This window comes from Larus michahellis, chromosome 8, assembly GCF_964199755.1.
Source record: "Larus michahellis chromosome 8, bLarMic1.1, whole genome shotgun sequence".
Classification (NCBI taxonomy): Eukaryota; Metazoa; Chordata; class Aves; order Charadriiformes; family Laridae; genus Larus; species Larus michahellis.
Window position 1 is genome coordinate 33693191 of NC_133903.1, and position 15532 is coordinate 33708722.

At 43.9% G+C, this 15532-nt stretch overlaps 1 protein-coding gene across 4 annotated transcripts in view; it reads left to right on the forward strand.

Annotated features, from left to right (window-relative positions):
• The first annotated feature begins 2012 nt into the window (after positions 1–2012).
• The window catches only part of VAV3 (vav guanine nucleotide exchange factor 3), a 171105-nt gene continuing 157585 nt past the window's right edge, over positions 2013–15532 (forward strand). For all 4 annotated transcript variants that reach the window (XM_074597335.1, XM_074597337.1, XM_074597334.1 and 1 more), the window contains exon 1: positions 2013–2285. In XM_074597335.1, coding sequence (XP_074453436.1) covers positions 2082–2285 — 204 coding nt within the window. In that variant the 5' untranslated portion in view covers positions 2013–2081. The remainder of the gene's footprint in view (positions 2286–15532) is intronic.

Sequence of the window (15532 nt, forward strand, 5' to 3'; positions counted from 1 at the left end):
CAAACTGCTCTGATGTTCGTTTTGATGGATGGTGATATCCAAATGATCACAGTGCAGGCTTTTCATTTCAGTCCCATTTCATTCAAATTAGGAATTAAATTCACTCTAATCCTGCCTGGTTCTAGGCAGTCCGATACTTTGATAGCACATTTATGTTGCGAACTTCCCTCTCCTTCAGCTGCTCAGGCACAAAACAATCAAAGCGTTGCCCTGATTAGGCAGAGGCACCTGTCACTGGTGGCCGAGTGTTTGGGCTGAGGTGGTTAAATGGAGAATTCCCATCTCTCCTGAGCAATGGGAGCGGCGTGGGCTGCGGTAGGCAGGGAGCAGGAGGGACCTGCTGAGAGCAGGGCACGAAGTGTTGCTGAGGCAGCTCAACCTGAAGGCACACTCTCCCATCTAAGAGTTATTTTGAGAGTTTAAGCTCAGCTGCACTGCCACCAATCCTTTGAAATTAGGATTTTTATTCATGCAAAACCACTTATTGCTAATTGGAGTTTGTGTTCTGCTAAAATATGTTTCTGCTCGGCCAGGCCAGGCCTGTGCAGAGCAGCTCTGTGAGCTCCCTCTGTGCTTCCTCCAAGCCTGGAAGCCTTTTCTTTCTCCAGCCCGGCTAACACAAGCAGAGGGCTGAAAAGCAAACTGGCTGCTTGCATCTTCAGGCATCTTTAGGAGACACTGTTCCCAGATGTCCTTGAGCAACATTTGTGCCTCTGATTACGTAGCCAGTCACACCTATTTCATGCCATCATCCGCTGGGTGACAGCACAGGTGTTACGGATGGTGGAGCTGGAGCCTTCTTATTTTTCAAGGGCCACGTTTCTCTTTTTGGCTGACAGCAATGCGAAGTGGTGAGTCGTCCTGTGGCATGTTCTGCAGTCAGGCACTCAGGATCCAAAGTTAATACCACTGTCTGCTCAGGAAAATGCCTGGAATAGCAGAGATATCACCTGTTTAAAAAAATAAAAAAGTGAAGCATCATTTTAAGCTTACTGAAACATGCAGATCACCTGCATATTTTTAAAATAAATTCCCAGAACTTCTGTATTAATTCTTTCAGAAATTATTAAAAGCATTTGTGGGATTACTCTGAGCTCAAAAAGCAGTTAAGTGTCAGGCTTTTAACAGAGGAGATGTGAAAACCAGGGATAGTAGTGGGCCATCTTGAATAGTCACATTAGCTCCTGCTATTAGAAGGCTTTCTCACCCTGGACTGTGTTTTTCTTCCCACAGAAATTACCCATTAAGAGTACTTTAAAAGTGTTTCCTAGTTTTTATTTTCTTTTTAATGAACACTTTAATAGAGGAGAAAAACAGCTTTTGTATCCTTTTAAGTAAGTTTCCAGCACTGCTTCAGAAATCCAAAGGAAATAATAGCTTTTGAGAGGCAGATGATATTGTGAACTCTGGTATTTGTAATGTCTATTTTTGGAGTTTGTCACCTTTAGTAACTTAAAATTGCTTGTATATTTTTTTATTTGAAGCTGCCTGAGTGCATCTTGGAAGATGTTTGTTTTGTTTTGTTTTTTTTAACATTATTTAAAGTGCAAATAAAATTCAAATCAGTTAGTGCAAAATACTTTTGGGGAGAACAGGGAGGAAAACAGCACTATGCCATGCCATGTTCTCTATCATTTTGAGACATAGCTGCGAGAGCATCTTCCATAGTGCCTGCCAGCTTGCTGCTTGGACCCCTTCTCAGCATTTATCTGTTTTCTTAGAGAATGGACAAAAGACTGGAAACAAACCGGAGCAGGCCATTATGCCGGTGTATAGACAGCCGTGTCCTGTGCCCCGGCAGGTGCTCTGTTTGTGCCACCTCAGGCGCGCTGCGAGAGCAAAGGCGAGGAGCATCGCCAGCCTCCAGCGCTGCCCGGGGAGGGCGGCGCGGCCGCCCCCGGCTGCCCGGGGACAGGTACCCGCCTCGGACGCAGGGAGGGAGCTGGGGGGCGGGCGGGCACCGCCTCCCGGGGCGGGGCGGTCGCGGAGCCGGGGGCGGGGCGGGCGGGACCGGCCGCGGCGGCGGCGGGAGGGCGCAGCGGGGGCCGCCGCGGCCGCAGCATCGCGGCGCGGTGTCAGGGATGGAGCCCTGGAAGCAGTGCGGGCAGTGGCTGATCAGCTGCAAGGTGCTGCCGCCCAACCACCGGGTGACCTGGGACACTGCCCAGGTCTTCGACCTGGCGCAGACGCTGCGCGACGGCGTCCTGCTCTGCCAGCTCCTCAACAACCTGCGCAGCCACTCCATCAACCTCAAGGAGATCAACCTGCGCCCGCAGATGTCCCAGGTGCGACCGCGGGGCTGCCGCCCCACCCGCGCCCCTCTCTGCCCACTCCGCGGGGGCTTCCGCGGGTGCTGGCGGGCGCCGAGGGGGAACGGCGGGACGCGGGGGGTTGGATGCGGCCGCGGCTGCTGCTCTGTTCCCAGCCCGGAGCCGGCGGGCCCGCTCCCGCCGGGCGGTGAGCGGCGTCTTCAGCCGGGTCAGCCCCCGCCGGGCTCCCGCTCTCTGCCGTGCGGGAGCCCGGCGGGTCCCGGGCGGCGGGAGAGGGCGCGACCGAAGCTGCGGGCTGGCGGCTCCCAAAACCCCCGTGAGGGCTCGTTGCCTGCAGCGGGAGGCGGTTCGGGCGGGAGCCTGCCCGAGTCCCGTCCCTCCCTGTCCTGCGGGAGCCACACGGGTCACACAGTCACGTCGGGGCGGCTGTGCTGAGGAGAAGTTCCCAGAGTCAGCGATTTAACAGTTTTACCTACGGTAGTATTTAATACGAGCGGTTTACAATACAAATGGACCTCTTGCTTCTAGTTTTTCTGGATTTACCTAGATGGAGGGGGAGGGCGAAGGGACCGGGAGCCGGGGACGGTGGTGTTGGGGCTGGGGGAGCGGAGCGGAGCCCGCCCGGCCCGGCGGGGGCTGGGGGGGACCGGGGGGGCCTGTAGGGAAGCGCCACAGAAGCGATGGTGATACTTGTCAGCTGGCCTTCGCATCTACTTCTGCCACCAATGAAGTTGAACGTTAAAGAGTGATTAGCAATGAGAAATCGTGTTCTTGATAGCTGGTTGCCTATGTTTTAGTCTCTTTTTTTTTTTTTTTTTCTCCCTTCAGACCCTTTTATATTTAGCTTTTCAACTGGATGTTTTTGTTAAGTAATAATGAAACGTAATTCCAAATTCATCCCCTTTTCAGGGCGTTTTTTTAGTTGGGACTGATGTTTTGTTACTGTGCCTCATAAAGCTGGTTTCAGATATCGAGATAAGATTATATTAATAATTCAATGAGAAGAGGCTCTATATATACATGACTTCCTGTCACTGCTGTGCGTACACCTATGCCTCCGCAGAGACGGTGGCAGCCGAGCAGATGTTGTCTGAAAGGAAACTGAACTTCTGAGCCTTTCATGCGTTTTAAAACATTGAGAAATGGGTACACTGTAACAGCTCAGTGTTACGATTCTGTTTTACATTTATAGGAATAAAAATTGCCGTCCACTTTTAGGACACTGGCAAAAAGCAGTAGTAGCAAATTACACTTTTGGGAGGAACGTTCTTTGTCCATGTTTACTCACAAAGCCAGTTATTTTCTTGAATTTTTTTTTTTTTTTTTTAGCAGCTATGTTTTACTACCAAGGGGACATTTTCTGTAGGCCCATGGTGTGAAAAGGAAAAAAAAGTATCAGGTATATTTCAGTTAGTCAGAATAAAAACTCCCAGAACCTTGTACTAGATGTGAATGGTATAAAGGCTGTCCCCAGGTACTTCAGAGCTCAAGTGCCTGCTTGAATGGTGCATGCTGAGCCAATACTTTATTTGAGCGATGGAGAGATGCAGAGGGTGGGCTCCTCCGAATGGCAGAAATCCAGATAAATTCTCTCTCTGAACGGTGCAAACTCTGTGAGTGTTTCAGGGCTTCGCTAAACTGTACCGTAGCCCTGGTTTTTATTTTCATTATAGTTAAATTGATTCCTTCCAAACTGACCCTTTTTCAGTTTAGCTTGCAGAACTATAAATACTTTGCATATGAACCATTGGAAATGGTTTCTTGCCCTGCTTATAATGGATAGAAAGTATGAAAACAGATTCTCATTTTTTTAATGAACTGGAAGGGTGTCCTCGTGATATTACACAGTATTTTCTGGATAGCTAACTTATTGAATCAACTTCAATTAGAGATTAATGTTGCTTGTCTGGACCAATATTACTTAATTTTATTTTTGATGAATTGAAACTATGGTGGTCTCCTTCCATCTACTAAAAATAAGTATCAAAATGCTCAGCTGTCTTCTTTCTTAGAGAAGGTTTGGGAATCAAGATGAATATTTATTTCTCTAAGTGCATTTGAACTATGGATTATAATTGTAGATCTTGGATTATTTATAATGCATATTTTGAGCTTGAGCTTTATATATGTATAATGTGGCCACTGGAATTGTTTCACAGCTAGGACAGTTGCCTCCTTGCCTGTCTGTCTGCTGTACGCCTGAGGACCCTGCACTCCACGGTGCTGCAGACCACTCTCTCCAGTGGTGCATTTCTGCCCTATGCTGATTTCACCCTTGAAATAGGGGGAACCGTTGCTGGATCAAAACCTATAATGGATAACTCTCCGCAGCATTAAATTTACTGGGAATGTTACCTTCGCTTTCTGTGAGATCAAGATTTGACCATTGTAGTGAGGTTCTGTGGGGTTTAATGAAAAGTCTCTTGAAGGAGACACTTTCCGCTGGAAAGGGTCTGTTATTAAAAATGTAGTAGGTTGAAATTCTGCAAGTTGCTTGTAGTTTGTTGCTAAGACTGTAAAGAGCACTTAGCAATAACTTACGGTGAAGTCTCAGAGGCTTGAAGATTATTAATGTGGTGACATCTACTTGGAGTCTGCGGAGTTGAGCCCTAAAGTGTGAGTTTTGTGAGAATAATACTTGTCAGTAAACTAATGCATTTGCTGCATCATAGGATCTCAGGGTCTTGTAGATACACTAGCTAACTCTCCTATTCCTTGTGGGGTAGTGATTTATAGGCATTGGAGGCATAAGGTGCCAGAGCAGAGCTGGCATTAGGATGGAAATTGTCTTGGCCGCTGACTGCACAGTCTGCCTGAACGTGCTGCTGTCTCTGTGCTGCTTAGATGAACCGTTTGAACCTCGTGTCGCCCTTATCTGTCATCTTCTAGAATCGAGCTGCAGCTCCCATACTCCCTGATCTGGTGTTGTTTTCTGCTGCAAAATCTTAGAATGGCTCAGGGGATTCTTACCACACAGTTTTTGAGCAACACAGAGAATGAGAAAGGTGGGTGAAGGCTTCACGAATGGGCCTCGTGGAAGGCAGACTGTGTGATTTTAGCCTTGCCTCTCACTGCTGTTGACATTTGTCAGGCCTTTCTCTATGAACCAAGTTTTCATGTCTTGGGGGCTAGTTACAAATGCAGCAGTGCCAAAGAACAGGAAAGTGAGAGATGGTGCCTCAGGCAGGCCTGGGAGTAGATGTCAGGCCTCTGACATAAGAGTCAAGTCTCCTTCATTTTGTTACATATTTATTTTTTCAGAATGAATGTGTCAGATCAGACGTCAGTGATGCTCATTGGCTTTGCTTTGTAGACCTTGATAACCCCTTAAAAGCTACATCAAAAGTGTAGAGGGGTTGTGACTGATGCTGCAGCTTCAGATGCTGCTTTTTGGTGGAGCCTTGTTCAGCCAAACAGGAGCACCACCGATTTGCTCTGTAGGCACCCAGCTGCTGCCAGCTCTCAGGGCAGGAATAGAAACAGAGACTGGCGATGCTCGACATTGCGACACAAACACATGTTTGACCAAATGGCAGTGGGTATATTCTCTTTTATAGGCTGGCTAGCACAGGGAACCGCATGCCTTTGTCCCACCACCAGCCACGCACCTTGTGTCACAGCTGTTCTCGTGGGTGGGCTGTTTTACACATTTGAAATCTGTGGATTCAGCCTCCCTACCTTTTTGGAGACAACAATGCCTGTGTCAGAGAAATGTCTCGGTGGTTTTAGATTGCAAAGCATTGGGTTGAGAAGCTATTTGAATGCTGGCTGTTTTCATCTGCGTTTCTGTATGTTTATGGAAATATTTGTATTTGGTTAGTGGAAGTTGTCCTTTGAAGAACAGAAGCTGATTCAGTCAGTTACGCTTTCCAGAAAGTAAGCCTCGGATGTGAAAGTATAAACCTCGCATGTATAAGTGACGAGCAGTGTTGTTGCTTTGCCAATGAATCGTCCACCTCCCAGTTGCAAGCTGAACACTGCCTAGCTCCTGTCTGAGAAGCTGGCGAGTCTCAGCACTGGGTCCCCTGTGAAAAATTGCACATGGGCTGCATATGAGATTGGAAACTCTCAAGTTCAGGGACGGTCATGTCCAGGTTTTTTTCCCAGTGACTGAACAGAAGAGAGTGTTGGCTCTGTTAAGAGCTCCTCTGTCAAGGCTCAAAAACACTTCACTGTTTGAACTCCCACAAGCTAGCAACATGCGTTGTTATTTTCAACCAGTGCACGTGCCATCAGGAAAAGATATTTGGAAGATGGATCAAATAATGTCTTTTGGCCTTTAACTGTCGGGGAGAGACTGCCTCATTCAGACTTGGGAGTTGGTGCTGTGAAAGTGGTCTTATTGCAGTGCCGTGTGACAAAGCACTAACCCTCGCAGCTGCTGGGAGGGGAGCTGGAAGAGGGGGTGGGATGAATGAATTGCAGAGATGTGGCTGGCCTGCTGCTGCGTTGCAGGGTTTCCCCTGAAGTGTGGCATTGGTGCCTGGTGACAGTGAGATGGAGGACGGGGCCCTGCACCTCAGCATCTGCGTCTTCCGTGGGAGCCGATCATTGTCACAATTCGCTTTCCTCAGATGCTGCCTCTTGGCTAACATAGGCTGGTGAAAATAATAAAAATAGAAGTGATCCATAACAGAGAGTACTAATCCTAGTGTTTAATCATAATCATACAAGAACTTAAATAATTTATCACCAGAAATATAAAACCTAAACCAACGGATTACGATGGATTTGCAGAAGATGTCATCTGTTTAATGCTTATCTTTTATCCTTAATACTTTGCAAACTAGTTTTGAAATGGTTTTGTGAGGCATTTAGTTAACTTGTGAGAGATTGCTAAACAGGAAAACTGCACTTAATGCAATACTGGCATGGGAGTTTACTAAAGGGGATGTTGACATAGATTAAATATTAAAAATAATGATTTCCTATTATTCTAATAAAAATAAACAAAATATCCCTCACTTTGTATTAAAAGTTCAAATGTTTTCTAATTTTAGGCAGTTACTTTTTTTTGGTGTGACCGCATAGTCCAAAGGAAGTTCATTATCTTTGTCATCCGCGTTATATTTCGGTGTGGCAACTGAGCTTTTGGGCAGTAGTTTATTTTTCTTGGTTACAGTGGTATCAGGTAGCCTCAGGATGTGGGTGTGCTGAGACATAGCTCTCCGTTTCCTCTGATCCTACCCTTGGTTTGGACCTTTCCCATCCCCCACAAATGATAACCATGGTCTCTTGCCCCTAACTCGGTGAGCGTGCATCCCACCTCAGCAAGCTTCCCACAGGTGGGTACGCTTCTCTGTGCTTTCCCCCATGTGTGCCTCCCTGCAGCCATGCTGCATGATATATTGTCTTTTTCCTTCCAAATTTTATCCTAGGAGCGCATGCCAAATGTCAGGGGATCAAACTTCGTGTGCCACGAGGCTCTGCAAAGGAGGAAATGGGAATTGTCTCTTGACTCTGCATGTTATCTAAAAGAGAAAGAGTGGGATGTGAGTGGATGTGCTGACCTCTGTGCATGAGGATGTATGCAATTTAGGTCTGGGATCTTAGGAGGGACCAGATGAGCTAAATGAGAAAATAAAAGGGATTCGGAGTCATACTTGTGGCCCTTCCCAGGAGTCACAGGGTATCAGTAATCTATTTTCCTTGGGCAGAGAGATCTTTGAGAGAACTGCTGTGCAAAATAACTCTTACTCTTTGTTTGCTTGTTACGTTAGGTGCTAGGTTATTGAATTAAGAAAGTACCACAAAGATACATTTAGATTAATGCAGTTTTTCTGAAGCTGCAAATTTTTTCGGGCTTGAACAAGAGTTTGGGAACTGGTTCAATTTTTGTAAGTGTGTAGAAAGAAGAGATGTGTTCAAAAAACCCTCATCTTTTTGAATTATGTAAAACTGTCTCTGCATATTCAATGTAATTGTTTTAAAATATTTTTTTAACTTTTCAGATTTTTTCAATTTCTTTGCTTACTTGTTGGTACTTTGATCCACTAAATGTCTTTACCGCATTTTACTTTATTTCCGTGATTCATCTGAATGAAAGCTGTGTTGGCCATAAGTTATATCCATAAGATGTATTACCCCTAAAAGACAGATTCATCCATATGTATGTTATGTATACATATGCATATCTTACACATATTGGACTTGGTAAAATATTTTGAATAAATACTTGTTCAAAGCAGAGCCTTAATATGACCTCTATGCTTTGTGCTAAGAAAAGCAACTGACAAAAAAAGCAGTGACCCAGTTTCTTGAGGTAATTCTTCTTACCTTAAGAACATGGAGGAAAATAATATTTGAAAACTGATGTAATTTTTTTTTAATTGATTCACATTTATTCTTTTTTGTTGGGGGGGAAGGGAAAACTGCAGTTGTACCATATTGTAAAGATTTATTTTACAAGCTGTATTTATCATACAGTTATTAAATGCAGCATATGCATCTTGCCAAGAACTGTTTCAAATGTCCTCTCCTGCACAACATTTTAGTGTGCTGGAAGCTGTCTAATGCATTAACAGGAAGAATAGTCATACTGGTTTCTCACAGGTTATAGTGTGTGCCAGCAGTGGATAATTTAAATTAATGTCTGCGTATGGCACGCTGCTGTGCTGTGTGCGAGAAGCCAAGTTATTTTCTGAACCTTGTCGCACAAAGGTGGGAGACCTGTGATAGTGGCAAGCTGAAGGACTGCTTCTGAAAAGAAACTAATAAATCAAAAGGGCTCAAGAGGAAAGAGAGAAGGATATATAAGAAGTAGGAGGAAACAATCCAAAGAAACAAATATGAACCAGAAAGAATGGTCAGAAAAAGTTGGGAAGCTGAAGGTAGTGTCGGCAAGAAAGAGATGTAAGGATTTTGAGAGAGGGCAGGAAAAATTGTTTAAAATTTATCCCAAGATAAATACAGAAACCCAGTCTTGGATATGCTGTGTTATTCTTTAGTGATAATGGCATTATGGTGGCGTGCTGGTCTCTGTTACAGCCTACTGCCTTAGGACTCTAAGGTCCAGGAGGTTACTTCCCAGGCTGCAGCACTGCGCACCAGAGTGGGTTAGTACAATACCTTGGTACAATTTGTCCACTGGTGAGACAGAGGATCTTGGATTTCTCGCCTGCATCCTTTTCCCCCTCTCCTTTGAATGGCAAAAGGGTTGATTAAATTGTAGGTGTAAAGAAGGAAACACAGAGGGTAAGGGGGGAAAACGGCTGCAAGGTAAGGCAGCTGCTGCTGGGAAAGGGTGAGGGGGAGGACCCCGCAGGGAGCGTGGTGGTCTGTCCGTCGTGGCCATGCCAGTGGGGACCTGGCAGCTCCGGCCCTGGCATAGCTGAGCCTGGATGACTGGTGTGGGCATGGGAAGGAGAGTTAACTGGGAGCAGCAGCTAGCAGGCAGGTGAGAGGCATGGGTAGGAAGGACACTCAGAACGCAGTTTGATATTGATAAAATACAGGCAGGCAGGGAAAGGGACCGTTTTCTGCTGAAGTGATGTTGGCTCCCTGACCAGCAGCTGACCCAGGTGGGAATGGGACAAGTGCCTGTGGCTGCAAAGGAAACCTGCTGGAGTGTGCTCCCCTCTGTACGCCTGCGCGTCCCTGTCTGTCGCAGGCAGGGAAGTCCTGGCTTATGCCCTGTGTTGCCTGGGTATCTCTGAGTACAGAGGAAGGTGTATTTATTAGAAAGAGGAAGATTGTTTTATTAGGTCACTGACAGTTTTATCTTCCTTAAAATTTGCTTGATATAGAGGCGTCAGTTTTTGAACTCATTCCCCCAATACTAAAATTGTATGTGTAGTTCTTTAAAAACAGAAACGAACAAAAAGCCCCATAGAAACCCCTTGATTTTTATTCTCCTTTCTATAGATCCAAAGCAGCATTGCAGTACTTCCAAGTTACTCCATAATACTCCATAGTAATGTTTTGTACTACCTTACACCCTATTATTTCAGTATTTCCTAAATTCTGTTTCACAGAGAAGTACGAATTGATGTGTACTTTGTCAAATCAGCTATTGATTTTTTTCCTGCGCTTTACAGTTTATTCATCATCATCTGAAATGAACCTTTCTTTGCTCCTATTTTGCTTTGACAAGCCAAGTTTAAGACTTCAGGCATTGTGAAATACCAGCTGTTTGCGAAGACTTGTGATATGTAAAATGCAATCTGAACTGACATCTTTGTAGTAAGGTTTTGAATTTTTATGTTTAGGAGAGAGGTGTTCTCTCAAAGCTCAGGGAACGCTATTGGCTCCAGCTCAACACACTGTCAAGTGAGAACATATCTTTTAGAAAAATATCAGTCAATGACCCTTTCTTTCCTCCTGTATTAAATGTCAGTAGTGAATGCCTTGGTAACATGAAACACTGAAGGACTGTTAACAGGATATTTGATTCGTGGTATATTCAGAACATGACACCTTAGTCACAAATTGTGTAATATAGTGGTATCGTAGCAATTTGTATAAAAGCCACTCATACTATTTAAAACACTTGCAGACCTACAGATAAGAACTAATGTAATTGGGGAAAATTAAGTTCAGCTGTCTTGTACTACAATCCAAAATATTTTGGGCCTGTAAATTGCCTTTACTTTCAATCAGACTTTTATTTTATAATTGGTTAGTAGGTATTCAGTTAATGTGTCGTGACCTATTTTTCACTAGTTTTATCCCTCTAAAATTCACTTGAAAATTATTTTAAATGATATGGAGAATATGGTATGATTGCCTTGGAGAAGCAAACAAAATGTATATTTGATGTTGTTTCTATAATCAAATGTTTTCTGAAAAAAACCCAAAACCTAAAGCATTTTTTAAAGCCTATTTTTAACTGGTAAAGCTTATCAGGACAAGAAGATTTGTATTTCCAAAATCCTTAGATATGCCCTTTAATCCTTGATACCATCAAATTTACCTATTTGTTTCTCAGTTATATAAGGGTATGTACAGTATAGTCTATACTTAGGATACTTTGTGCCATTGCTTGTTCCTACATTCACATCCTTTCTACATGGAAAGAAGCCTTATAGTCAACTAAAGCAGAATGATTAGAGGTTGGCCCTTGAAAATTTTGACTGTCAAAGCAGCCTCACTTCACTGTTGTGCAGGAAATTTGATGCTAAAAAAAAAAAAAGAGCATTATTTTGTCCGCACACACTCTAATAGTGTAATATTGATGGCATCATCATAGCCTGTGTAGTTCCTTTTGTTTTGGTTGCATGTTGGCTGTCATGATTTAGATTATATTTACACGCTCCGGTGACTGACTTCAAATTCCCACCAACTGCTACTCCACGTAACAGTGATGCTTTGCATCAACTGATAAAAAGCCATGAGGGCCATGCTGTTTTCCCCTCTGAGTTCTTAAGGATCCGTGAGTAAATATACCTGATTCCAGTGCAGAGATGGTTAAAGGTAGATGGAGGACCACACCTTCACTGCACTAATGGGCCTGTCGGATTTTAGGTGTCTCTGGATGGAGGTACGGTGATGGTAGAGTTCTGCATGTGAACTGCAACTCAGGGTAAACACTCATTAATTCTACTTATGGCAGTATGATTTAGATTGAGCTTTGGATTTCTTTTTCCTGGAGAATAAGTAAAAAGTAAGAAACACCAGAGAGACTGTTCAAACTATTGCTATTGCCTGTAGCTCCTCTCAAAATAGGAAGACTGAGGCTCCTCGAAGTGCCCTTGCAGGCTGCTGCTTTTGGGCTCGTGGTCAGTTGATGTCTGATTGGTTGAAAAGGGATTTCTGCCAAGCTTTAAAAACCTAACTTATATTTAGGCAGATATTTTGAAAACCTCTTGATGCTACACTGCGGCTCAAGTTTTGCATTTGAGAGCAATACCAGTTTTGCTAAATTGCACCAAATTTTATGAGGAAACGTTTAAGTTTCACTTTCTCTTAGTGGTTTACCCTCCACATGAGTGCACAAAGTGACACAGGATTTCAGGTTGTATCACATTCTTCTCTGAATTGGCAATTGCTTATTTTTAAACATTGTTGAAAATTCCTGCTGAGCTTTGATTTCCCACCTTCTTTTTCTCTTATTTTTTTTTGTGGATCTTGCTTAGGTTTTGGGATGCTTGATACAAAGTAAAAGTTTTTGGACCTTACCCAGAGGGTTGGTGTGGGATGTGAGTGTGTCCTCTTGGGGATGTTTGGGTCTAGGGAATTCCTAGAGCATTTTTAAAATTGGAGAATATGTTAAAACTTTAAGTGGTCTTTAACAGGTGTGTAAGTGCATTGAGGTTTTATGTGAGTCCTAAATGGGGTTCACCCGAGCCATTTTGTTTTGTATTCTGTCTGTCCCTGTTGTGTCCTGATCTTCTTTTTATCTATCACAAAGAGGGCAGCGTGAATTTTCCCACTGCTGTGCCTTGATGTGAATCGCTACAAGTAGTCATGAGAAAGTTATTTAGGGTCTGTGTTCATTCAGTTTGCAGTTGTGGCTGGCAGCACTGAATATAGTGATGCATCTTCTCTGCGGATCGCGCTGAGACCACTGATTTCACTCTAAAGTATGCTGAACAGATGGCAATCTTTGTAAAAGCTGAGGTTTAACATTTGTCGTTTTCGGTGATGTCTTTAAGCGATACTGTTGGTTAGAAGGACTGTGTCTTAGAAAACGCTTGTAGCTACCGTCTCTGTGCTGTTGCAGGTTTCATGAAGTGTTATGGAAATGACTCCAGTAATCCTATTGGAATGCCTCTATAGCTGTATCTAGAGTCCTATAGATTTCCCTTCCTGTGGGAGACCCTGGTAAATTGATTAGCTGAGATGAAAGCCTTTGCTGACCGGGACCCGTGCGATTTGCATGCGAATACAGACATGGTGATGGGAGAGGGTTCCGATGCAGGAAGGGCTGAGCCACGCTGGGAACAGGGGAGCTGCTTTTCATGAGAACCTCCTGAGCAGCAGACTGGAGCATGTTTCAAATTTGTGTGTCTTCCCAGCTATAATTGCTCAGATTCACAGACCTCTGGGGAATCTGCTTAATTTAAACTATCTGCATTCTCTTTTCTGAAAATTTAGGTTTTTGTAGCTTGTAAGCCCCGTAGCACATCACGTTATTTCAAGAGCAGAAAGCCCTTGCAATAATAAATGCAATGTGAATTATTCTCTAGTGTTAAAAATACCTATTATGGAATAAAAAAAATGTCTTTGCACTTGTGTGTGGGATTCCCAGTTACAATGACATAGTATTCCTGGAGTGTCATTATTTTTTTTTAAATTTTTTTTTAAAAGAAATTATAAATTGTTTGTCATGGCCAAAGGGATAAACATAAGAAAACAACTGCTAATCAAAAACCTCCTGAAACGAGAGGGAGCATATTTTGTATCATTGTGTCTTAGCGCACCTTACGAGGGATAGGCCTGAGGAGTAGATCCTTTTACCATCAGCAGTGTTACAGTGGCCATGAATCCATGTAGCCTCTGATTAGCAGTGAACAAAGGCTGAGATGTTCTCCTTTGGGGCAGAACTGGTGTTTAGGAGGGGTTGCTCTGCATAGGTCTACTGATGGTGGTTGTCATATTAATTAAGGACTTGGTCTTTCTGGCTCAGAACTCATTACCACTTCCATGACCTGTGGGAGGGCAGGTGCACAGAACGACTCTCTAAGTCTTCAAAACGGTTTTCAAAATTCATGGCTCAACATGTAGGACCACAAATACATTTTGAAAAACCACTTATGTTTGGAAAGATGATTCCTGAGTGATGTATCTCTTTCATTCCTGTGAGGAACAGCGATTTCATCTAATGTTTCGTCAAATTATAAAATTTGTGGTGGAGGAGTTCTACAGGAAAACTAGTCCTCAAAAGGTTTTGCAGGAATGCCGGTCTTGTGAGACGTTCTTTAAACAATTTGGAAAAGAAATGCAGAAGTATTTAGCTTTTCCTGTTTTGTGCTGAATATCTAATATTAGAGTTTGACCTCGAAATCCAGTGTTTCAGTAAAGTTGTGTTAAAGTTTAATGAACCTAAAATGCCTTTCATCTTGATTTGAAAGATCATATTTTGAAATGTTAGGATTTCTGTAGGATATTTCATTTTCCTGTCAGCTCTGCTAGTGACAACCTCTTTATAATTTTCCCTGTTTCTCAGATTTTTCTGCCTTGACTCAGGTGCCCAGAAACCCAGACTGCACTGTGATTAGTAAGAGGTATTGCTCTGACAGGTTTGGATTGTTTTGGTTTTTAATTTATTTTTTCTTTCTTTCCTTCTTGTCTCCACTTCTTCCTCATTTTGACTCACTCAGTTCTGCAGCTTGTTCGGTGCTCGTGCTGTCTCCTCTCAATCTGGACTATATTACTTTCACCTTCTCCATTTGCTTTCCCCCTCCCCCTAGTATTTTCTTCTCCCTCCAGTGCATCTGTTTCCTCTTTCACTTCTTTCCTGATGCTCTTTCTTCCTTTCAGCTGTTTTCCCTGCCCTGTTGTCTTCACTGTTCCTGTTGGCCTCTGCAGAGGATCTGCAGATCCTCTGAAATCTGTTTCCTACATGGATGAGAGTGCATCTCCTCCGGAAGCTGCTTCCCGTGTAGGTGAGAGTGCTAGGCAGGAAGGCTCGAGTGGAAGTTACGCTTTTAGGACCAGTGAACACAAGGGTTTCAAGAGACCAGACAGTGTTTGAACAGCAATTGCATGTTGGGCTGTTTTAAGCTGCTTTTCAGTGACTACTTTTCATAAATGGTGATTGCTTTGCTTTTACCCGTTATTTTAAAAGTTTCTGCTTCCTTTCTGTTGCAGTCAGAGGTTTCCAATATACGTGAGCGTGTCCCCAAAATTGTTTTGGTGATAGGGTAGACCATTCTAGCGGGGAGCGATGAGGAGGAAAGCTACTGCTGGGAGTGTGCGGCGTGAATCAGCCACTGATGCTGGAAACGTGTTCTTCTTGAAGGCAGCATCACTTGATTCCTGCCCTTCCCACCAACCTCTGGAGGCTTGTGCCACCATGGCAGCGCTTGAGGAATCTTTTTCAGGGGTTGTGTCCTGAGGGAGCAGGTGGAGATGGGAATGGTAGTTATTTCTAACCACTTTGCAGATAGTATCTTTGTTGCTTCCAAGGCAGAAACAGCCAGCCCTGCTAGCCAGCGTGCTCATCCTGTGGCTCCCTCCTGTTGGGCATCAGTCTTTATGGTTTCTTTCTCTCTTTTTTTTCCAGTGAGCTCCACTCACTCTTCAGGGGCTGATAGACATAATTTTATTTCTGCTTCCCAGGCTGGAGGTGAGAGGACTATTTATACTTAAGGTGAAACAGC